Source organism: Hydra viridissima, unplaced genomic scaffold, assembly GCF_058129835.1.
Source record: "Hydra viridissima isolate aposymbiotic clone 2 unplaced genomic scaffold, HvirCarnegie_v1 scaffold_6, whole genome shotgun sequence".
NCBI classification, from domain to species: domain Eukaryota; kingdom Metazoa; phylum Cnidaria; class Hydrozoa; order Anthoathecata; family Hydridae; genus Hydra; species Hydra viridissima.
Window position 1 is genome coordinate 9,954,616 of NW_028324305.1, and position 23,248 is coordinate 9,977,863.

General features: G+C 29.7%; 3 protein-coding genes, 1 long non-coding RNA gene and 1 pseudogene across 9 annotated transcripts in view; 3 read left to right on the forward strand and 2 right to left on the reverse strand.

Annotated features, from left to right (window-relative positions):
- The window catches only part of LOC145190694 (NADH-ubiquinone oxidoreductase 75 kDa subunit, mitochondrial-like), a 72,504-nt gene extending 59,283 nt beyond the window's left edge, over positions 1-13,221 (forward strand). For all 4 annotated transcript variants that reach the window (XM_090090395.1, XM_090090397.1, XM_090090396.1 and 1 more), the window contains 5 exons: positions 4,124-4,181; positions 12,337-12,448; positions 12,536-12,599; positions 12,694-12,828; positions 13,045-13,221. In XM_090090395.1, coding sequence (XP_089946521.1) covers positions 4,124-4,181; positions 12,337-12,448; positions 12,536-12,599; positions 12,694-12,828; positions 13,045-13,182 — 507 coding nt within the window. In that variant the 3' untranslated portion in view covers positions 13,183-13,221. The remainder of the gene's footprint in view (positions 1-4,123; positions 4,182-12,336; positions 12,449-12,535; positions 12,600-12,693; positions 12,829-13,044) is intronic.
- Positions 1-15,321, reverse strand: part of LOC149886947 (uncharacterized) — a 202,437-nt gene extending 187,116 nt beyond the window's left edge. Inside the window, exon 1 of the mRNA XM_090090394.1 lies at positions 15,112-15,321. The gene's annotated coding sequence lies outside the window, so the exon portion shown is untranslated. The remainder of the gene's footprint in view (positions 1-15,111) is intronic.
- Positions 1,166-2,296, forward strand: LOC149886963 (uncharacterized; annotated as a pseudogene).
- Positions 15,322-16,500: 1,179 nt separating the features above from the next.
- LOC149886964 (uncharacterized) lies at positions 16,501-23,026 on the forward strand. 3 transcript variants are annotated; one of them, XR_016453598.1, is made up of 4 exons: positions 16,501-16,862; positions 22,440-22,527; positions 22,607-22,708; positions 22,793-23,026. It is a non-coding gene; the product is annotated as an uncharacterized LOC149886964 (long non-coding RNA). The 3 variants fall into 3 exon arrangements; XR_016453597.1 differs by having other exon boundaries at positions 16,504-16,862; positions 22,804-23,026; XR_016453599.1 differs by lacking the exon at positions 16,501-16,862 and adding an exon at positions 21,632-22,234 and having other exon boundaries at positions 22,804-23,026.
- On the reverse strand, positions 18,840-21,612 carry LOC149886965 (uncharacterized). Its single transcript, XM_090091288.1, has 3 exons — positions 21,578-21,612; positions 20,369-21,368; positions 18,840-20,207 (listed from the first exon to the last, which is right to left on the reverse strand). Exons 2-3 carry the CDS (start codon positions 21,366-21,368, stop codon positions 19,042-19,044), a joined length of 2,166 nt encoding a protein of 721 aa, XP_089947414.1. The 5' UTR covers positions 21,578-21,612; the 3' UTR covers positions 18,840-19,041.
- Positions 23,027-23,248: the final 222 nt, after the last annotated feature.

A 23,248-nucleotide genomic window follows, 5' to 3' on the forward strand; every position in this document is an offset into this window, starting at 1 on the left:
ACAATTTATTGTTAAAGCAAAGCTCCTTAATTCTGGTGAGTAATGCTTTTTAACTTTTCCTTGTAAAATTCAACAAAATAATTGTTTTGTAGACTCAGATATAGTTCCCTGTAATTAAATAGATCAAATAAAATTATCCATACAATAAAAATAAATAGCGACACAAAGTATATATAACATGATAAATAAACAGTTAAAAACCTGTTCTGTTACATTACCAGTAAATAAAACTATTCCTACGGTAATTATATGGTTTGAATTTAACTGTTAGCTAATGATTAATATAGTAAATTATATATCATAAAAATTTACTAAATCAAAACCATATTTCAACAGTAGGCCATCTAAAATAAAGGCAAATGTAGAAGTAAGAAAAGTCACAAATATTTTAGAGACAAACTGCAATTATGGTCAAAGGAGTCAGCAAATGTGAGTGTCTCATAACTAGTCTTATCAAAAAATATATCATACTATTAGTGAAGTTTCTTCAGAAATCATACTGTTTGATTTAACATGACAATAAAATAAATTTAAGTCTTTAATCCTATTTATTAGACGACGTTTGGATTGTTGAAGCATTTTAATTTTAAAAACTTTTTACTATTTTCTGGTGTCATTATATAATTTTCATCAAAATCACCAATATACCGTTTACCATTAAGTAGTAGGATTGATTTGACACTTTTCAACATCAATGTTACTAAAAATATATAGATATTATGTCACAAAAAGTAAACTTAAACATTTTAAATCAGTATATGCCATTGTAAAAACAGTAGTTATATTAGACTTACTATATCGAATCATTGGTGATATTAATCCGGTCAAAATAGACAAAAAAAATAGTGGTAGATTTGCAATAATTCGCATAGAGCTGAAAATTTGTACATACCTTGAGCACATTATTACAAATAAAGTATTAAAAGTCCCCATCGATTCCATATCTGCAAAAAAAGTTATTCAAGGTTTAAGGTTTTAAAAAAAATTTGTTTTTTTTTTAAAAAAAAAAAAGGAAAGTTTTAATCATAAAAATAGATCAAACAAAAGCGAACAGCATTTTAACGCATTTTTGAATAAACTATTTCGTCGGCTTTTCTTTGAACTTGTATAAGAACAATAAAAAATGCTTTTTTCAACTAATTTTTTCAGCTGATTTTTCTCGTCTGACTTCCCAAAATTCTTGGAACAAAGTTACGAACAATGAAATACTTTTAACGTTGAACGTTCCATTGCAGTTAAGAGTATCGAGCAGTATTTTTTATAACGATTGGAACCGTTTAATACTTTTATTAAAATGTCGCAACTATGTTTTATATGTAGTAAACTTTTAATAGCAAGTGAAACCGTTGTTGTTGATCGTGGAATGAAGACTTTGATTAATACAAGTGTTAAAAGAAGTGACAGGTTTTATGAATATCTGAAAGATCTGAAGTCTGTGACGATTCATGTGGTGTGCCGTAAAAAGTATACTCGGAAGAGTACTATTGTTGCATTTAAAAGACAGCAAGATATAGATCAAGTCAGCACATCTGAAAATAGTCTACCTCGTACCAGAGCGCGCGTAAGTGACTCACTTTTTTGTTTAAAAAAATGTTGCTTATTTTGCGGCGATGAAGTAAACGAGGAAGCCGAGAAGAAGAAAGCGAAGAAAATTCGGCGTAAAATTCATAAAGTTGCGACTTGAATTTAAAGAATCAATTCTGAAGGTAGCATGGAGTCGTTCTGACGAGGAAGCAAAAAAGGTTACTGCACTCATTTAATATGAATTTGATTTAGTTGCTGCTGAGGCTAAATATCATAATACCTGTTATAATTCTTTCTTGAGACCAACCAATAGGTGTAAAATCGGTCGTCCTCAAGATGAATCTACAAATGTTGTGATGGAAGAAATATTTAAATACATTGAAAATAGCGATGACTGCCAGTTTTCATTAGAAGAACTAAAAAACATTTTCAAAAATTCACATTTAGATAACAGAACAATTAAGACACGATTAAAGTTGAAGTTCGGTAATAAAATTATTATCACTGAAAAACCGGGAAAACTAATGTTAATATATTTTCGCAAGAATTGCAATATCTCAGGAATAACGATTCTTATAAAAATGTATAAAGGTAATTTTATTAAATACTTTCATTATGTAATACTTTTGTTTGATCTTATTATGATAAAACTTATCATTAATTGGAAAAAAAGAAAAAACTATTTTTTTTAACCTTTTAACCTTTAATAACTTTTTTTCCAGATATGGGATCGGTGGGTACTTTTAATATTTTATCTGTAACAATATCCTAAAGGTATGTACCAATTTTCAGCTTTATGCGAATTATTGTAAATTGAAATGTTTAATTTGACCGGATTATATTTTTTTCATCATTAATGGTATTATACATTACAAAAAGTAAACTCAAACATTTTAAATCAATGTATGCCATTGTAAAAGTAGAAGTTATATTATTGTAAGATAGACTTACTATATTAAATCATTGGTGATATTATTTGAAATAATATTTTGTCTGTTTTTTGGTGGTTTTCTAGGATTACTAATTTTTCTTAAGTGTGTAGGAAAATCAAATATAGAAGGGATTGCATCATTTTTTAATTTCTTTTGTGAACTCCAAGGACTTCCTTCATAAGAGTCACAAGTGCAATGTTTATCACAAAGTTTAGATTTTTCTAGGGGTAAAACCATTCCTTCACATAACTAATATCCATCTCTAACCTAATTCCACATCTTTTTCAAAACTACCAGCAAAAAAAAATCCAATAATTATATTCAAATAATAAACTATTTTTTTCGAAATATAATGTAGGATATTAGTTAAGAATAATTTGTCGCTACTTACCCATGAAAAGTAACTCCTTTAGTACATCTTTGAGTGCAATAATATGCAGTAAAAGATGAAACCATTTTCATTATATACTATTTGAAAATTTAAATTTAAACAAAATAATATATATAACAAATAATAAAACTTATTAAAAGGTGTTAAATACAACTCTATGGTTATTTTTGCCCTAAACTGATATTATAAATTGTTAAATGCCTAATGTGATGTCATGCGCTAAAAGATGGCTTCAAAATTGTGTTAATATAAATTACGATAAGGTGTGTCTATCAGTTTATATGGCCTAAGCTGCAAATAAACCACTTCTTGTGATCCAATATAAGAAAAAAAACTGCGGAGGGCAAAGCAATATGAACAATAAACTGTTGACGGCTGAATGCTTTTTTTTGGATCTTAGCAAAAAAGTTCCGAATTTTTGCTTTAAAAAAAAAGTATTTGTTTAAATAAAAGTTTGTGAATGAATGGTGAAACAGTGTATGGTGCCTACTGTAAATGGGTAGTGTCATGGTGCAGGGTTATTTTGGTGTTAATAATACTGGTGATATTGTTAAACTAGGCAGAATAGTTACAAAAGAAGTGTGTTTGTACGTTTTAAAAAAGAAATCGGATAAGTGGAGTACCATGTATTTTCCAAGAAAATAATAACACCAAGTATTCTTCAAAACTTTGTAGAAGTCCTTTAATGGAATTAGAAAATGATAAAGTAATTGACAGCGAAAAGTCATTGTTACATGACAACTCTCGTCCACACGTTGCTATGAAAACAAAAAATACATTACTTGAATTAGCTTGGGAGGTCATGCCACATTCTGCTTATTCACCAGATTTAGCACTATCAGACTACCATTTGTTTCGCTCACTTGAGTATTCTCTTAGAGAGCAATTGTGTACAAGATGTTGAAAATCTCCTCATCTCTTTTTGAGTTCAAGCCAATATCATTCTAGAGGTATCCGAGACTTTAATTGAAATCAAATTTAATTGAAATTATTTTAATCATGACTAATATATTTAGACTTATTTTTTTAAATAAAAAATAGAACAAAAGCAGCAACAAAACTTTTTCAAGTTATTGCCGAAGTATTTTCCGAACGCCAGTGATTAAGTTGAGATTAATGTTTTAAGTTTAAGTGTCACATAACACTAAAAGGTGTATTTAAAATAAAAAAAAGATTATAAATATAAAATGTCAAAAAGTTTTTTATGAACTTAACTATTTTTCATAAGCAATTACAATCAAAATGAAGCTTAATTCTTTTAATTTTTTGAATACAGGATACTGGAGTAGTATCACGAGAAAAGTTACCGAAAGATTGTCTTGTGGTGTACCAAGGTTAGTGTCTAATAATTAGTAAATAGCGTACTTTAACTATAGTAGATTTTTTTAATTATTACAAAATGTAACAAGTTTTTTTATGGTAATTTTAGTTATAAGGGGTATATGGAGTAAAATAGATTGTTTGGGTAAAATAGACTGTTAGGGTAAAATAGGCCATTCATTATAACAAATAATGTTTAACTCGATGGCATAGCAAGGTGGGCGCCACTTGTGTCTGAGACAAAATCCCAAGTTGGAGGCCTCTAACTTCTCTTAATTGTAAATAAATAATTTTAAATGATAAAATGAAATTTTCAAACAAACAAAAAAATTTGTAATTTGTAATTAAGAAAAAAAAAAATTCTGTCCTTGTCATGCATGGCAAATAATATTTGATATAATATTAATTAATTTCTTTTTGTAATACTTATTTACTTGTAAAGAGTGATTAATTTAGAGGTTTTTTTTTAAAAAATAAAACAAAAATTCAAATTGAATGGGCAATCTTTTTTATAATTATGCAGAACCATTCTTAGCATATTTTTTTTAAAAGATGATTCCTTTTGAATGTAGGCTGCAACTGCAACGAAATAAAATATATTTTGTCCGTTCTGAGGGTCCAATTTGCGTCGGTATCTCACGTCGCACAGTGACTCAGGATGAAAATAAAATATATTTTGTCCGTTCTGAGGGTCCAATTTGCGTCGGTATCTCACGTCGCACAGTGACTCAGGATGATCAAAAAACAGGAAAAAATTAAATAAAATTTGATATAAATTGTAAATAAATAATGTTATATATCAAAATAATAATTTTTGGGTCAAGGATTTAAATTTGTTAATTAATTTTTTTTTTTGCGCAGCTTCAATGCGTGTAATGCACACTTACGCGCGTTTAAGGTGACTATACACTTACAAAAAATTTTTTTTCAAGTTTTAGAATCTTTAAGACAAACACATTATCTTGTTTAGTTACTCTACTTGATATTTTTATAAAATGGTTTTTAAAGGATGTTGAACATAGAGAAAAAAAAAACTGTATTTTATTACATTTATTTTATTATTTACATTACAATTAGTTTAATAACTTCATCTGGTAATGGTTTTCCTCGATAGCTCTTATGTTTTCTAAAAGATATGCTTTATACTTTTGAATCTGATCTTACTAGAAGGTAGTGCATCTGATTCATCATTGTGTTTAACCTTGATATTTTTGCAGTGTGCTTAAGTCTGGAATTTCTTATCTGTTTATTTAAACTCTCCAGTGCATCTTCCGAATATACCCCAATTGGCAAAGGTAATTTATGTGATGTAGAAGAACTATGCAGCAGCAGTTTATGTACAGTAGGAGGCATAACATACCAGTCATACAAACTCACTATATGTTTAGCTATTTCAGTGCAGTATAAATCTAATTCATTGATATTAATAGGATATCCACAAGATTTGGTTATGAGAATATTATGCAATCTTTAATTATATCACAATCAACTTTAGTAATTTCAGAAAAAAACTTTACTATTTTTAAATGCTCTTATGGCAGTATTGCCGTCATTGGTATTTCCAGACCCAGTTTTTGGCATGTCAACATATAAGCTTAACAGTTCTCTGAAGAGTACCTGAATCTCTTTTTTTTAAGTCTACAGATAATTTTTCCTCAATTGTTTTTGGATTATACTTTTTAATTTCAATTTTATAACTCAAATAAAGAATAAATTTTAAGCATTTTATCCAGCAATGCAAAGCTGAAATTCCAAGCCCCAAGGCTAACTCATTTCAGTTTTTGCTTTTTATAAATCAATATTGTTCATTTCATTGGGTTTAGCATTTCAAGCATTGCAGGATTGAGTGGATTTTGTCTCTGTAAGTGTGTTAACTACTTTATTATCAAACATTATAAGATCAACTCTATAGCTGATATTAAAGGTCACCTTTCTTCCTGCAATATCAAAAACTTTGCAAAATGTCTTTAAGGTATTTATTTGATTTTTTAGATCTGATTCTTCTTCTCTGGATAAAATTGGACTCTCTTTTTTATATTGTAGATGAAGAGGTCTACAAAAGTGACAACTTGAAGGATTTCCATTTTTCCAAATTCTGCCATCTACTTTGAGCAATAAAGGCACAAAAGCTGTACTGAAAAGATTTTCTTCACTCTTAAGTTCTATACTTGTGTTGCTTGTCTTGTATTTCCATTTATAAATACTTTGGCTTGATGCTCTATCAAAACCAATCTTTCCATATAAAATTCCAAATATTTTGTTACCTTGACCACAATTAGGCATTTCAATCATATCAGTTATTCTACTCACAGTGTGATCTAACATGCTTTGAAGAGTACAGTTTGCAGAAGTTTCAGAAAAATGTATATTCTCAGGATAGCATTTCAATTTTTCCATGAAAGCATCGTGCAAGGTAGGATAAATATGTATATTGTGTACAAGAGCTGAGTTTCTGATCATTTGATATTGTTTATCGCTGAGATCAGTGTTCATTTTTAATGCAAGAGCTCCTCTACACTCATGTTAATAGGAAAGGTTTTATCCAAAGTTTTATCAACTTTTTCTATCTCTAAAACATTAGACTTATTGTTTTTTAAAATAGAATTTTTTTTTTCTCCAGTAGCATTTGCATTTTTTGCAGAAGCTAATAATAGAGCTTCATGATGTTCAGTGGCTAGTTCTTTTTTTTTTTTTTTTTTTTTTTTTATGCTTTGCTCTCCAAGAACACTCCATTACTTATGGGGCCTTCCAGAACCAAAATGACTATTTTTATTGTTCATAAGATTTCTTTGAAGCCAACGATTTTCTTTTCCAAGTCTCTTCATAGAGCGCAATGTGCTCTACATAGCCATAAGCTACTCAGAGCACAATATTGTACACGCATGCGCAATTATTTTATTAAAACAGTGTGATTTATATTTCACAATAAAGCTGGTTGGATAGGCGGTAAAATCGAAATCAAGATTATTTACTAAAAAAACATTTTGTGCAATTTGTAAAGTAAATGTTTTAGATCAGAACATTCTATTGCCATCAAAATACAACGATAACATTTATTTGGAGAGTCAATAATTTCATCAGTTCAATGCAGTGTTTATTTGAATGAAATGTTTTAGATAAGTTCTAAGCAGTCCATTATGGCTTGCCAGCATCTATCTAAAATAATCATGAATTCATTTGAGAAAAACATTTTAGTTCATATGCATAAGAAAACTAAGGTAACCTTTTTAGTTTATAGTTGTCTCTAGATTACATGCAGACATCATAGATATCTACATGTAATTTTATGTGTTCTTGTTTTTATAAATAGGAGAAAAACTTGTATATTAATATTTTTTTATATTATAAAGTATATAAAGTATTTATTTTTTGAAAATCATACTGTTATTGTTATTTTAAAAAATAGTGAATTTATGTTAGATAAACATAAATTCACTATTTTTTAAAATAACAATAACAATATAATTTTCCAAAGAAAAAACAAGATAATGAACCACATGGCTCATTATCTTGTTTTTTTTTTCAACCAAATTTGATTATCAATGACACAATTTTAGAAAGTATTAAATTTAGTACAGTTATTAGTAATAATAATAGCAATAATGCATTTTAAATATATTTTATTAAAGTTTCTTACAATAATGTAAATAAAAAGTAATTATTATAATTATAAATAATTAACTTTAATAAATATTTTATTGGTATAAATTGCAACAAATCTAATAGTTGATTATTTTGATGTAGATTGCTAAAATTATGGTATCGATAAATTTTGTTCTCATAACTTTGACATCATAAACTCTGTCCTTTTTCCATTTAAACATATCTTCTTTAAAAAGGCATTTGATCTGAATATATCATTATCATTATTTAGTTTTGTAATTAGCATTATTGGAATTAAGTATCAAGGTTATGTAAAGAATAACCAAATTAATTATGTTAGCTCAAAAGAGCTATAATTATACTAGTCTATAGCAAAATAACAAAATTAAAAAAATATATATATAGTATAATACAAGACGTATATTTATACATAAATGTATCACATTAACATAACATTTACCCTCCTCTTAAAAGTGTTCAGGTGTATTTACAAGTTAAGTTTTTCTGGTGCTTTAGAAATTTGTAAAGATCTACAAGAAGAATTTTTTTTGTTCTATAGGATTCATTTTGTTTTCTAGTTCTTTTTCGGAGATTAAAGTTTCATTGCTACCATTAGGGGTTGGGGGATAGTTATTGATGGTTGTTACTTCTAAATTATTGTATGATGTTTGTATTATAGGAGTTGTTCCAATGGAACAACTCCTATAATACAAACTGTTTAGTAGCTAAACTAGCCAGCTGTTTAGTAGACACTGTAGTCTCATGACCACTAGGAAATCTCACATAAACATAATGAGGATTTGATTTGATGAGCTGAACCTCATTTACTGAATCTTCATATTTACTTTGCATCACACACAACTTTGTAACTAATGATTTTAACACCACATCCTAGAAACTTGGGCACATCTGCAAAGACTAACAATATCTAAGTAGGAAAAAATCCTTTTAAAAAAACTTTATTGATATGTATGTACATGAATATTTACTCTTATCACATACAAACAGTTATATATAATCAATTCTTTAATCATAATTAATAGAAAATCAAACTTTAAAAAGATATATATTTTTATATGTATATATTTTTGGAACTCGGTGGGTTTTTAGCTGATATATAAACCAAAAAAAATACAATTACTTGCTGCCTTTTTTTAAAAAAGGTCTTTAAATTTAAACAAAAAAATCAGAATTTTTTTTTTTTCTTTTTAGTAAATTTGAAATATATAGAGCCAAAAGATTATCTTCAAAATAAATATAAATTTTTTATTTAAGTTAAAAATACTCTATTTTAGTTAAATAAATATCTCACATTTTTCAGATTTCTTTGAAAATAATATCAAATTTTTTTACTTCTTTTAACTATAAAATATAAAATAAAAGTTTTATGAAACAATTATTCAAATTTTTGAAATAAAAAATTATTGCAATTTAATATTATTTAAAAAAAGCCACTTAATTTATAGAAAGGTTATTACCATTTTTTTGTTGTTTTGAGTCACTGTGCGTCGCTATAACACGAGTAATATTGGCTTTCAATGCCTCAATCGTATTTGGGCTTATCAGCAAAGACGTAGTTCCAAAGAAAAAGTCAAAAAGTGATATCACAATCTTTGTGACCAACTCATTGGTTCGAGACGAGAAATGAATCATTAAAACGGTTACGCAATAAATCCATAGTTTCACGAACTTTATGACAAGTAGCGCCGTCTTGTATAACACAAGCCGAGTTTTTAAGATTGGTGTCAAATCGGTTCTTCAAGTTCATCGTGTAAACTCTCAGCAAAATACAGCCGCTATATTTTTTGCACTACGTGTCGGACGTGGTCTCTTTAGTCGAGTATCATATAATTATGTAAAATGATTCTCAATTTTGTCGATGATATACCGAAAAGTGGATTCGGTAGGTCGATTATATTGACCATAAGTTCGTTTAAGCGCACGAAAAACACTTCACAGATAGCTGATTTTCGTAATACAGTTTTACGCTTTGTAAATGTTGTGGCGTAAATATATTCATGAATAAATGCCAATCAATACTGAATAAAGACATGTAAACAGTTTGTCAGTTTTCACGGTTGCCAAATGTCCTTATTTGAAGAAAAAAAAACCTCTATACCTATACCTTTGAACCTAAAAAAATCTCTATTGATCACTCTTTATTTAGATCTATAGTAAATTATGACAATGCAGCTGCCTATTTATAAGTTATCATTTAATTTTACACTTCACTCTATATTAGTTTAATATACAACATTAAAAGCATCAAATTTTCTTGTTATCTTGTTGAAAAGCGTTACGGAGTACAAACTTGTTTCTAATTCAGTTTACACTTTACGAGTATCTGTTTTTTAAATTCTTTATATAACTTAGTTTAATTGTTAAGTACTATATAGCTAGTGAATAATGTTGTTAAAAACTATTCAACTATTCAACAATAAATTATTCAACAAGTAAAGAGTTGGACAAAATAATAGGAACACCAGCTTTAAAAAAGCAAAATTTTTAAATGTTACAGAAACGGCAAATTTTTCAAATGTTACAGAAACGGCAGAATTGCTTTGAGTTTCAACAGGCACTGTTTCGAGAGTAATTTCTACGTTTAAGCAGGAGGGAAAAACATCTTTTTAAAATTCTGGAAGAAAAGCAAGGTTTTCATAAAGATTTTCAAACACTGACACGTTTTGTGAAGCAAAATCATCGAACTGCAGCTCTTAACATTGCAGCAGAACTCGGTTTTTTGGAAGAGCTGCAACAAGAAAACCTTTGCTTCCAAAGACAAACTTTGCAAAGCGACTGGACTACTACAAAAAACTTCAAAATAGGTCATTGGAGCAATCGAAGAATGTCATTTTCTCTGATGAATCGTCCTTTACTTTATTTTCTACCACCGGCCGTATATTGGAGTCAAAATCACGTATAACCCATCAAAAAACACGTATAACCCAGATTATCTTCTTCTGACTGTTAGTCAGGGAGAATCTATGATGATTTGGGCGGCTATATCTTGAAAGTCGCCCAGCGCAATAGTTTCTCTTCAAGTAGAATAAAAAGCCAAGGTTATTTATGTATCAGACCATGTATATTTTACCAGAACCAAAACCATAAGGTCTTCGTCCTATTTTACGGAGGGAAACGCAATTTTTCAAGAAGATAATGCTCCAATTAATGCTGCTAAAGTGATCACTGCTGAGTACGAGAAGCATTCTGGGGAAGTCTAGCAACTTATCTGGCCGCCACAGTCCCCTGACCTTCATATAATTGAACATTTATAGTAGATTTTAGAAAAACAAGTAAAAAGTCGATTTCCACTACCATCGTCACTAAATAAACTAAGAGCTCTTTTATTGGAAGAATAGACAAAAGTTCCCTAAACAATTCAAAAGTTGTACAAAAGCATGCCAAGAAGAAATAAAAATAAAATTGTTACCGTTTGCAGACCAACGCAGTGTTAAAAATATCTTATTGGAAATTTTCAGCTGTTCCTATTATTTTGTTCAATCCGTGTGCTTCATTTTTATTTTTATCATGTCTAAGCGAGTTCCAATGAATAGAGTTTAGCCAAAATTTGACTGTATATTTAAACCTTGGTCAAGGTTTAATTGTGTGGTGTTCTAAGGCAAATAAATTCAAAACTTTAAGAAGCTATTTTATTTTGCAAAGCTAAAAACAAAAATGTATATTACATGTATGTCAAATTACAGGCCACTATGACAATCATCATGCAGTTTACTCATGAAATGAATAAACAGATTATCCGCATTTTTCTCGGGTACTTCAAAATTCTTTATAATAAAAAACTTAGAAATACAATTTTTTAAAGTGATTTTTAAAGTGTTCTTTCTTACCTTTCATGTTTGGGACTAAAGGCTTTCATAAATTGATTTTCAATTTTTTCACTGCATTTACCAGACTAGTTTTTGAAAGTTTGAATTTATAGATTGTTAAAACTTCACCAGTGTTTGGCTTGCAAAATTTTTTAATGCTTGTTGAATAATTCTCTCTTACGTCCTACATCTTGATTATTGACTTTGATCTTAATTACTTTTTAAGAAAAAATTAAGAATGTTTTTAGCATTATCTTTGCACTTATGACTTCATGTTGATTGCAATTGAAAAACCAGTTATGATTCAGCAAATCGAATTAGTAAAATTTAGTAAAATAAACAACTTTTTAGAACTAAGTATAATTACAGGAGCCTTATACCCAGCAGTATTTCTATCACTTCCATTCTAATTAGGTAACATTTTTCTAAAATGGCTCAAGGAGTTGCATTATCAAGAGCACCGGGTACCCCAACAAATAATCTGTTGAGACGTTTCCATAAAGATTGATCTTAATCTATTTAGCCCTACAAGGCTTTTTAGAGGCTTCATTTTATTGGATTACCTCAATTTTACTTCGTATTAGTTTTTCCGATTCATTCGCATCCAACCGTTTTTACAAATAAGAATTACATTTTTAATAAAGCTTTCATAATATATAATTTTTCTTCTTTAACGTAAATAGTGTTTTGATTTAAGGACTAAAAACACTTTTGTAACATACTTTTATTTTTTCTATAGGTCACCATGGTGATAAAGGAGCATTAGTTGCAGATATAATATTGCCAGGGGCAGCATATACAGAGAAAACATCAACATATGTAAATATGGAGGGTCGTGCCCAACAAACAAAGTATTAACTTAGTTTTTGAGTGAGATTAGTTTTTAGATATTTAAACTGTCAGGCGTTACTTTTATATCTGACACAACAATTGTTTAGACGTGCCGTTACACCTCCTGGATTAGCTCGCGATGATTGGAAAATTATTCGTGCATTATCAGAAGTATATGATGAAGTTTAATAAACTATTTTCCTATAAATTTTTTTTTTCTTTTTTTTGCTCAATTAATCAGTGGCTAATGATCATTTGTTTACAGATTGCTAACAAGACACTTCCATATGATAGTTTAAATGAATTGCGACAGCGTATGACTGAAGTATCACCTAACCTAACGCGATATGGGGTCATAGAACCTGCAAATTTCTTTTCTCAATCTGTATCCATGGCTCAGGTGAGGAGTTTGTTAATTTTGTTCTTGCACTTTTTTTTTAAGATTTCTTATTAAAACAAAATCATATTTAATATTTTTGAAGAATATTAAAGTTTTATTGATTTAAGAGAAAATATAACGAAAGTTTTTGTTTAATAGATTTGAAATACTTCATGTATATATACAAATGTTTGCTTGTTTTAATTAACTAGACAACTAAATAGGCTATTTATTTAGACACATCCCCCATCTATTCCAAACATAATTCTTGCGCCAGAGATAAGCACGTTAAAGGATTTCTACATGACAAATTCAATATCTAAAGCTTCGCAAACTATGGCAAAGTGTGTTCAAGCAGTGCAGCAAATGATGTAGCTTTTAATTGTTTAAGTTTGTGTTCACACTTTCACACAAGCCTTTGTTTTCTATTTGTAAAATTGTTGTTTTTTATACTGTTATTACTGTTATCTTTTTATTTTTAGTAGTAGCAGTACGTTAATGATAATATTTTTATTAATGATAATATTATTACTTGTTCTTTGTTAATCTGCTATGATAAAACTAGCATAATAAAATGAATAAACATGAATAATACAGGTATTTAATGCATCAATATAAAATAAAATGCAGAGATAATAGGTATTTGCTACATTAATATGATACAAAATGTTATTCAGCTCGTGTGTTGTTGTTTTTTTTTTTTGCATTTTATCTGCTGTCTGAAAATATGTTTTTTAATTTGAGTATTAAAGGATTTGAATTAGTTTTAAGTTTTTATATTCAAAATAAGTTTGCCTAGTAAAAAGGATTAACAACATTCAATAACAAAAATGAAATTACATATCTCCACCTTTTGTTTTATTAAGTTAACAAATGACTGGCTGATACATAAGAGTCAGGCATAATATACATTTATTTTAATATATAATAAAAAATAAAGGAGCTTCAAAAACTTGAATAAGGAAAGGAAATTTTTGAAAATTTTTTAATGCGTTTAATAAGCTGTATATACGTTTCTTTTGAAAATCTTAATTTAAAGAATTAAAATTTGGATATTGAAATATTCGTTACCGTTAACAACTTTCGAGATTGGAGTTAAAGAATTTTGTACTGTTTAACAAAATACAACAGCGTTTAATTACGTTTTATAAGTCTAGCTTTTAAATACTGAAATAACATTTCATAATGCACAATTATCACTAATAACACTTTCAGACTTCAGCACGCTGTTTTTTGTCGTCCTAACTTGCGGTTTATGTTTATGTTGTTGGTATTCAGGAAAAATTTAAGATTCGGTTCTCCGCAAGTTTTTTGCAATATTTATCACGTCTAAACAAATACTTTTTTAACAATTTACTCATAACATTTTGTATTGTACACATAACGGAGTAAGTTTCAGAAAGGTTCCTAATTTCACTTACTAGTTTTGACTTAATGATGCAGTATTGTAAAGTTTACAACGCTCTACAAACTGGCAAAATACACTAAGTCGAATGAAACATCTTTTCTCTGATTTTAAAATACATTTAGCGTTAAGTTATAAAACGGGTATTTTTTTAAGAAAACTTAAATGATTGATTTCTATAAACAGGGATTTTTGAGTTAACGTTTTTTGCCAGTATACCCACGATATAGTATTTGAAACGATCACTTGCAAACTTTTAGAAGTGCGAGTAGAAGTAAATATTGTGAGGGCGGTGGATTTTTTTTTATTTATTATTAGGCGGCGGATTTTCTTTATTTGTTTATTATTATTAGTCTTCTTACGTTTGAGGGAAAGGGGAAGGGGAAGTTTGGGTTTGGTGTTATGTTTGGATTAGGTATATGGAGGTTGGGAACGAGGTTAGTGGTCTGGGGAGTATTTGGTTAGGAAAGGGCTAGGTTTGGGAATAGTTTGGTTAGGAATGGGCAAGGTCTAATCAACAAGGCTTAACTTAAATTCGCCGTGCTCAGTATATTCTATAATATAAAACTCAACAAACGTTCTATTGATGTGTAACGGTAAGCACTCTTATATTTGTGTGACGTAAATCTAATGGCGCGGATATGTTAGGTGCGCGGTAAAGCATCAAACTTTTCAATAACAGTATTTTACGCATATAGTAATAACAACAATAATATTAATAATCTAAATGCAAACAAAAGTACTTACTACTGGTTCTTCTTCTCTTACTTATTTTTCTTAACAAATATTCTCAAATATTCTCATCAATATATATTCTCTTAAAATTAACTCATGCAAATATCAATAAATCAATACAGATAATAACGCTTATTTAAAGTTACTCAAATATCTTTTCTTACCAATTCTTCTCGTAAGTTTTTCTTTAAAATCTTCGTAAATACTTCTCATAAAATTCTCTTTAAATCTTTAAAAATCCTTTTCTCATAAATTCCTCTTTTAAATCTCTTAAAACTCTTTTAATAACAAAATCCTTTTTCTTCTTTAAAATCCTCTTTAAATCTCTTAAAACTCTTTCTCTTAAAATTTTCTTTTAAATCTCTTCTTCAAAAACTCTTTCTCTTCTTCCAAAAACTCCACTTAAAAACTCTAATTCTTCTTCTCTTAACTCTCCCAAAAAAACTCTCTCAAAAAAACTGTAAGGTTCTTTCTTTTTTGAGCTTTTATAGTTCTCCATTAATATTTGTTTCGTTGCTATATCTACTTATCATTAGTTTACTTGACAGGTAAGTAGGTCTCTGTGTGTACGTCTTTTCTTAATCGTTGTTTTTTTATTTTTGCTTCATTAGTTTTCTCGTGTTTTATTTATATGACATGATGAATAAGTTTCTGTATGTATGCCTTTTCGCTGTTTTTAACTTTTCTCCCTCCTCACAATATTTGCACTAGCTAAATAGAAAATAACTAATCATTGACAATCAGGACACAATCATTGAAGTAAGAAATTGAAGGGCTGTGCCGGGAACCAGTTGTTAACATGATTATATAACTTTTTTAACATGATTGTATAACTTTTTGATATCTTTAGTACGATTATCAACTTCAACTACCATTCTTATCGAACAATTTCTGTCACATTTGCAGGCTACAGAGCCTGCAAATTTCGGTTTGTTTATTGTCAACATTACTAAGTTTTCCGGTAATTAACTTTTTAAAATTCGTCTGTTTAAAAAATATCGTTGCTTCAGATGTTAGAATATTCCAAATTTCAAAAGATATCCTTACTTTAGATGTTTTTAAATTTTCAATGTAAAAAGCAAAAGCTTTCCACATTTAATACTTTTAGCGAAAGAATACTAAACTACCATGCTAAACACATTAATGTAACAGCACTTTCTTAACGAAAACAATGTTTTGTATTTTCTATCTTAGGTTTTTAAGAAAACTTCTATTTAAATCGCCATTATATCGGACAAATTTTTCGGTTAGATTTTATGGACATACCCAGACAGCCTACGACACTGGGCCAGAATTCCGGTGAATCATCGCACGCCGTGGCGACAAGATTAGTAACGGGCCAGTACTGGCCCGAGTCTGGCATGCTTCTGGCGAGTAGTCGTACGCCATTGCAATGGCATTTGATATTGGGCCAACAATGGCCCGATTGTGGGGGCTACAGAGTTTTGGCCGAATGTCGTTTTGCCATTACCGCCATTATTTTGAATATTTTCTGCGTCATCCATTATGATTTTATAGACGCGAAGACAAATGCCTACAAGATATATTTCGCAAATTTCTTGCTTTTGCTGTTGTTTTTTTATTATGTTATTATTACAAAACGTATTGTAATAATAATAGCAAATGTACGTTTGCTTTTAAAAAAAATGTTGCTTTTTTTTTAAAACGTATAATTATGTTGTAATTAGAATTGCAATTGCTACATCCTAACTCTTGCAGTAGTAAATACTACTGTAAAAAGTTTAGATGTCGTATGATGTAAATAATGTAAATTTCACTTATGTTAGCACACGTCATTACAGTTATTTTGTATAAAGGTTAGCTATGTTTTTATGTTAAACAGTTTGAATAACATTCATGCAAGATATTGATTTAACAATAAAACAGAAATGGTCAAAGAAAAGGCTATTTTAAGGTTATAAGATAAAGTTTTAATCACAATAACTGTAAGATAATCAAGTTTTTAAATAAAAATCCTTTTTATATTATATATATATATGTTCGTGTGTGTGAATATATATATATATATATATATATATATATATTAAATGATGACATCTTGTATGAGAGTTGAATAAATTTAATATATGAACTTTAATAAATACGAATTCTCTCAATACTAATTTTTTATTTTATCTAATAAATTTTCGCTAGATTATTGATACTAGCAAAAAGTTATTAGATAAAATAAAAAATTATACTAGATATTAATGGTAATGTCACTTTGTGACATTAATGTTTGTTTGTAATTTAATTTAATAATATATATATATATATATATATATATATATATATATATATATATATATATATATACATATATATATATACATATATATAAAGATGATAACAAAATAATGGCATAACAACAACAAAGAAAAGATAATAACAATATATATATATATTGTTATTATGTTTATTTTTGTTGTTGTTTTTGCTGTTATTAATTTATCTTTGTTTTTATTATTATATGCTCCTTTATTATTAGTTGTCATTAAAATAATCTTATTTAATTTAAGTTAGTTTTAAACTCATTTTAAGTGACCTTGGTTGTAATCTATTGTCATTTACATTATAATCATGAAAGGACTTTGTCAATTGTTACTTTTCTCATTTTAGCAATTCAATATAAGAGTGAACCATCCAAATTAAATCTTTATATATTTTTCCATCTTAACTTCGGGATAATGTATTGTTCTGTTACATATATAGTTAGAGTTATTTTAAAAAGCTTGCAACAAATATTTAATGAAGATATCAGTTGTGAAATATTTTATCTACAAAACTCATTTGGTGAGATAACTGTTACCCCCTCATACATATCTAGAAAAGACAATTTTCCTGCTATAAGTGAAAAAGTTGTAGATAATAATGACTCAGTTTTTGGAACTGTTGTTAATATATTTTCAGATAACAATGTTAATGTTGAAACTGAACTTGGTCATATTTAAATTTTAGTTATAATAATGATGATGAAATATTCTCATCAGATTTGACTACCCTATTAGCTGATTGGGCTGTTCAGTTTAGTGTTAATCTGACTGCTTTGTCATCTTTAATGTGTATTCTCTGTCTGTTTCATCCTGATTTGCCTATTTAAAAAACTCAACACAATTTTATAGTTGCATATCAAGCAGGTGGTGATTATTTTTGGTGGTGGTGTTTAAAAGTAGCAAAATATCATTTTGGCCAGTTTTGTGTCTTTTGCAAGGTTTTAATTTTAAAAAACCTGTGTGATTCAAGTCTGTTAAGAATCACATTTAGTATCACACTTAGATAAAGTTAAACACATTGTAATTTTAGATGACAGAATTCTCAAGTGTGTATTCAACAAGTTAATGATAGTTTTGTTGTTTCACCCTTACTTCACTTGTTATAATTTAATTTGTTGAAATCTGTACTAAGTCTATTTTCTTACATTATTACTGACAAAATCAATATGCTTATTTCATACATAGTTTTATATGAGGTAGTAATTGAAATATTTAACTTATTTAGGTTAATTTTACTTGTGTCTTAAGTAATTTTCTTTCTTATAATAACAGTTTTATAACAACATTGTCTATATTTATGCGTTCAATAGCTGCTGAAGAAATATGGAGAAATTACATTTGGTAAATGTAATTGGCATAGAAATGATTTCCATAAATGTTTAATGAATTGTTTTTGATTTCATATTTTATTTGCATTAGATTTTTGAGATACTTTGGTATTTTTAGTATATATATTAGGGTGGCCCTTATATGATGATAAAAAATTAAATAAGAGCAATGTTCAGTCTGACCATTTTAAATGGTTCCATTTCATACAAAGAAATTATGTGTAAAGTTTCATAAAAAAATATTAATATTTAGAGGTGGCTCAACGCCGTCAAAGTTTTCTCATATACGAATTTTTGATGTCTGCGACAGAATTCAGCACATTTTGCCATCAGTTTCATACAGAAAATTAATTCTAACTACTAAAAACAGTTCTTAATTACAGAGACAAACACAGAAACAATAGAATACACAAAGTTACACATCTTCACTTAGTTGAACTAGTTAATTGTGAAGTAAGGTGGATTTTTTCACATTCGGAAAGTTTGCCCGGTTCTATTCGATAACCTGCAGAGCATATTGCAGCTGTTCTTCGCTTTTAAATCGGCCAGACTTTGTTGCATCTTGGATCAAGGCAACTCCTCGTTCTGCATGGTCGTTTGTTACTGCCTGGGATTTCACGATTGCCTCTGCAACCTTGAAGTCATCTCTCCTGTTCCATGATTCAGGATCTTCGGCCAGGAATCCATCTGGCATGCCCAGAATAGAAAACAGGTTTCTGCTTCTTTTTGAGACAAAATCAGGAAGCGTCTTTTGTTGTACTGTCGCCAAGTCCACCACGACACGTTTCAAAGGTACTTCTTCTCCTTCCTGTTCTAATGATCTTTTAACAATTTCGCGTTTCGTAGTGAAATCCACTTCTGGATCGAAGAGGCTGAAAAGGATCAAATCTTCTGACAGGTACCAAAGATGGCCCGCAAGCTTGCGTGATGTTGCGGCACCAATATCTTGATCAGGGTAAGCCTGGAGTTGTTGAATAAGTTGTAGATCATTCCTAGCGGCTTTGTAAGCCAGAGGCGCCAAAAACCAGAACGTGATATAAACCTTTGCAAGAAATATGTTCACACGTAGGAGGCCACGAGACTCTCGCAAGGTCAGCTTAAACTGTGATCGAAACAGCCAAACCTTTATACTGTAAATGGCTTTCGCCATCCATCGAGCTTGATGCATTGACCCAGGCGCTCGAAAATTCTTCCAATCTGTTGGCTTTCTTCCTAAAAAGATGAGCATCAGTTTGAGCAGCTCGCGATAGTCATCTCGTGGCTGATGATCTTGCAGCTGCTGTTCACAGAAAACAATGATTACATGTTTGACTTCGGAGAGTTCAGCTGAGGCAACATCATCCGAAAAGGCATCTTCATAACTTTCCTGGTCAAAGGATGACCACTGTGCTTGAAATCGTTTGAAAACGAGTATTTCCGGAGCTTTACTGGGTCCCATACAGACACAAAAAGCAGCAGCCAATACCAGTTCCATGATGTGATGTCGACAACCAAAGTGCAGTAGAGGCCGCCCTAGTAGCTGTTCGAGAAGAACGCAAGCGCCAGACAGCCGACCGGTGTTGGAAGAGGTTGTATCGAAACACATACCATGGACAAAGTTTTCCAGCTCCCATTTTCGGATAGCATCATAGACTGCTTTGGCCTCGTCTTGTCCAGTGCCTAAAAAGTAATTTATAGTAGTCTTTATTAAAGTTTGTCTGACATGATTTCACATTCACATTTCATAATAATAAATGATTTCGAAATTTATAAAAACATTTAACTAAAATAAAAGTAGGCATATATATTATACCATTATATATTATACCATTATGTATTACCTGCAGGAATCTTTGGAATATCCAAAAGCTTTGTCTTCCCCATTGTTGTGACAAGAATGGGCAACCTATCCACCTTCTCTGTTCCAGTCAGATCTTGCATCAGCTTGCCATCCCAGTGTACTGTAAGAGCAGTATTTGGCTTGAAATGTTGAATGATTCCGGAGGCAATTTGCTGTCGGTGTTTCCGACGGAGTCGTTGGATGGTTGATCTGTTCAAAGCGAGTGATTCAGCGTCTTGTCCAAGAGCCCTCGAAGCCTCAACGATGACCATCATAGCAGCCCTGTCGCTCATTTTATTTCTATCAAGCATAGATGCCAGCTGTGGTGAAACAACACTTTGGCGTCCTCGCTTTCGTGATGAAGAAGAAGGAGTAACAGTACTTGTGCTTAGAACTGGATCCTCATCTTCAGGTTCAGACTGACTTTCTTCTGAATCAGCGCTGCTGCTCTCCAACACAGCTTTATCTAGCAAGGTGTTTTTATCAAGTTGAGATCGATGTACTCTCTTTTGCAATATCTGCTTTCTCTCATTCTGCTTTTTTTGTTGTTGAAGCAGAACCTTATCGATTCCGCCCATGCAGCCAGGTCGTCCCTTTTTTCTTTGAGATTCCAGAAAGACCTTATCTTCTTGATTCTCAATTAGCTCCATGGCGTCAGCATGTGCAATGTCGAACAGTTCTTCTATTGCGGCTGAAAATGCGGTTTCATTTGTTTGTTGAGTCTCGGTCTTGCGGCTCTTGTTTTTCTTTAGACTTTTCCACTCGAAGAATAATTGCTCAAGCTTTTTGATGGAATCTTGATGATGCCAGGTTGGAATTTTAGCTCGAAACCAGAAATCTTCAACTTTCTCAATAGCGTGGGTTGCAGTCTTTCGAATATCCTCTTTCAAAACATTGTGGAGATGTAGAAAGTGACCAAGAACCTGCTTCCCTGATGGCAATTTACTACCTTCAATTCTTTCAGCAGGGCTAACAAGATAAATTTGTGAACCCAATGCCATCTGAAAATGCCAAACAGATTTATACTAATCATCATAATATTATAACATAATATTAAACTATGCAATTTTTGGCATAAACAAATTACAAAATTACACATGCCATTGACATGCCATGCAATAATACAAAACGAAATCTACAGTCATACAGACTCCCTCATATAATTATATATATAACATAATATATTTTATAATTAAATTGACATACTAACCTTTGCTGATTGCTAATGTCTGTGATTATTGATAACTATTAAATAGAAATTTTATTTTGATTAATTAACAAACAACAGTAGAAGAAGAAATTTATAATACAAGATGGCTACAAAGAACTAGCACAAGATTTATTTAAATATTATATAAGATGCCCAATAGGTGCTAATATTAAATTATATTACATGTTTAGTTTTGTTTACTGAAAAAAATGACTGAAGAAAATTATGAATTAATAAAATTACTGAGGAAAATTATAAATTATTTATTTAGATATATTGAAGAACATTTTTTTATGCGTTATTACCTTTATATTTATTATAATTTTATATTTAATTATTTTTTAGATTAGTACATTATTGAAACATGATATCTAGTTCAAATTATTGATTGAAATATATTTATTCATTTAATATTCAAAATCATTTATTGAAAAGAACCTGAAATTTTTTTTCGCCGATTTTGGTATTCTCACAAAACTAAAGCTTAGTTGAGCCACCTCTAAATATTGTTCAATCCTGCTCATATTTGGCCTGAATTATTTTTTTATATATTGGAACTCATCTGAGGGGTCAGACAATGATATTTTAAAACTTCAAAAGTAAGGGCCACCCTAATATATATGTACACTACAATGTAGTCATGAATTTAAGTTAAAGGTTGTAATTTATAACTTTTAAGGTTGTAATTTATTGATACTTGTATTATATTCATTAAATTATTTCGTCAATGGTCACTCTCCTCATTTTTGGAATGCACTATAACTATATGTATATATATATATATGTATGTATATGCAATAAAATGCACATTAACCTATTGTTAAAATAAGCAGTTTCATTAATTTTTTCTTCTTAATTTTAGTTTTCAGGGTCTTCATTGACATTCAATCGATGTTCATCTGTCAGACGGATTCTTGCCAAAGTGAGTGAAGGAACACTTCATTGCACTGGTTAGTAGTAATATGCTTAGAATTTATACTTTCAGTTATTTTAAGTAATATTTGTAAATGTTTATTTTTATTTTGCTAGAATTTTAAGAATGAAATTTCTAAGAGATCCTGATTTTTACAGCTGTTAAAAAAGAGCTGGTTATTTCAGTGGAAAACTTGAAGAAGAAAAAGATTTTATTGGGTAAAAAGAAATCTTTATTTTTATTTAACATATATTTATTTGTATGTGTTCCATTGTTATATTTATAATTTTGTCAAGTTAAAGTTTGCATTTAGGTGCTGTAAAACTAAATCATTTAATTTCGGGAGCATCAAGCGAAGAGTTTGAGCGTTGGCTGAAGAGTATTTTCAGCTTTCAGGAGATCGAAATGGTGGACGAAAGGCTTGAGAAGAACGAAAAAACCCGTTTGATAAATAGCACTATTTCAAACTATCAATAATATCTGTACTATTTAAAATTATTTTTGTCAATTTGAACTGGAATAAATATCAAAAAATATTTACTTTTGTATTTGCTTTTTGTGCGATATCACATTAGAAATGGCTAATAATAGTGCGTTAGTGAATGTATATTGGTTAAAAGTAACGGGTCAGTGCTGGCATACGATCACGGACGAATGCTGGAAAATGATCCCGGGCCAGTGCTGGCTAGCGATGCTGGGCCATTGGCCGTTTTGACATTGGGCCGTGATCAGTTGCCGGCATCGCGCCGCTGTGGCAA

What these genes read in the sequence shown, in the direction of transcription:
- LOC149886965 (XM_090091288.1), bottom strand. Translation starts at nt 21,368, where the DNA reads ATGGCATTGGGTTCACAAATTTATCTTGTTAGCCCTGCTGAAAGAATT. An exon ending in TATTCCAAAGATTCCTGCAG is followed by an intron (nt 20,208 to 20,368) that starts GTAATACATAAT and finishes ATTACTTTTTAG; the next exon opens with GCACTGGACAAGACGAGGCC.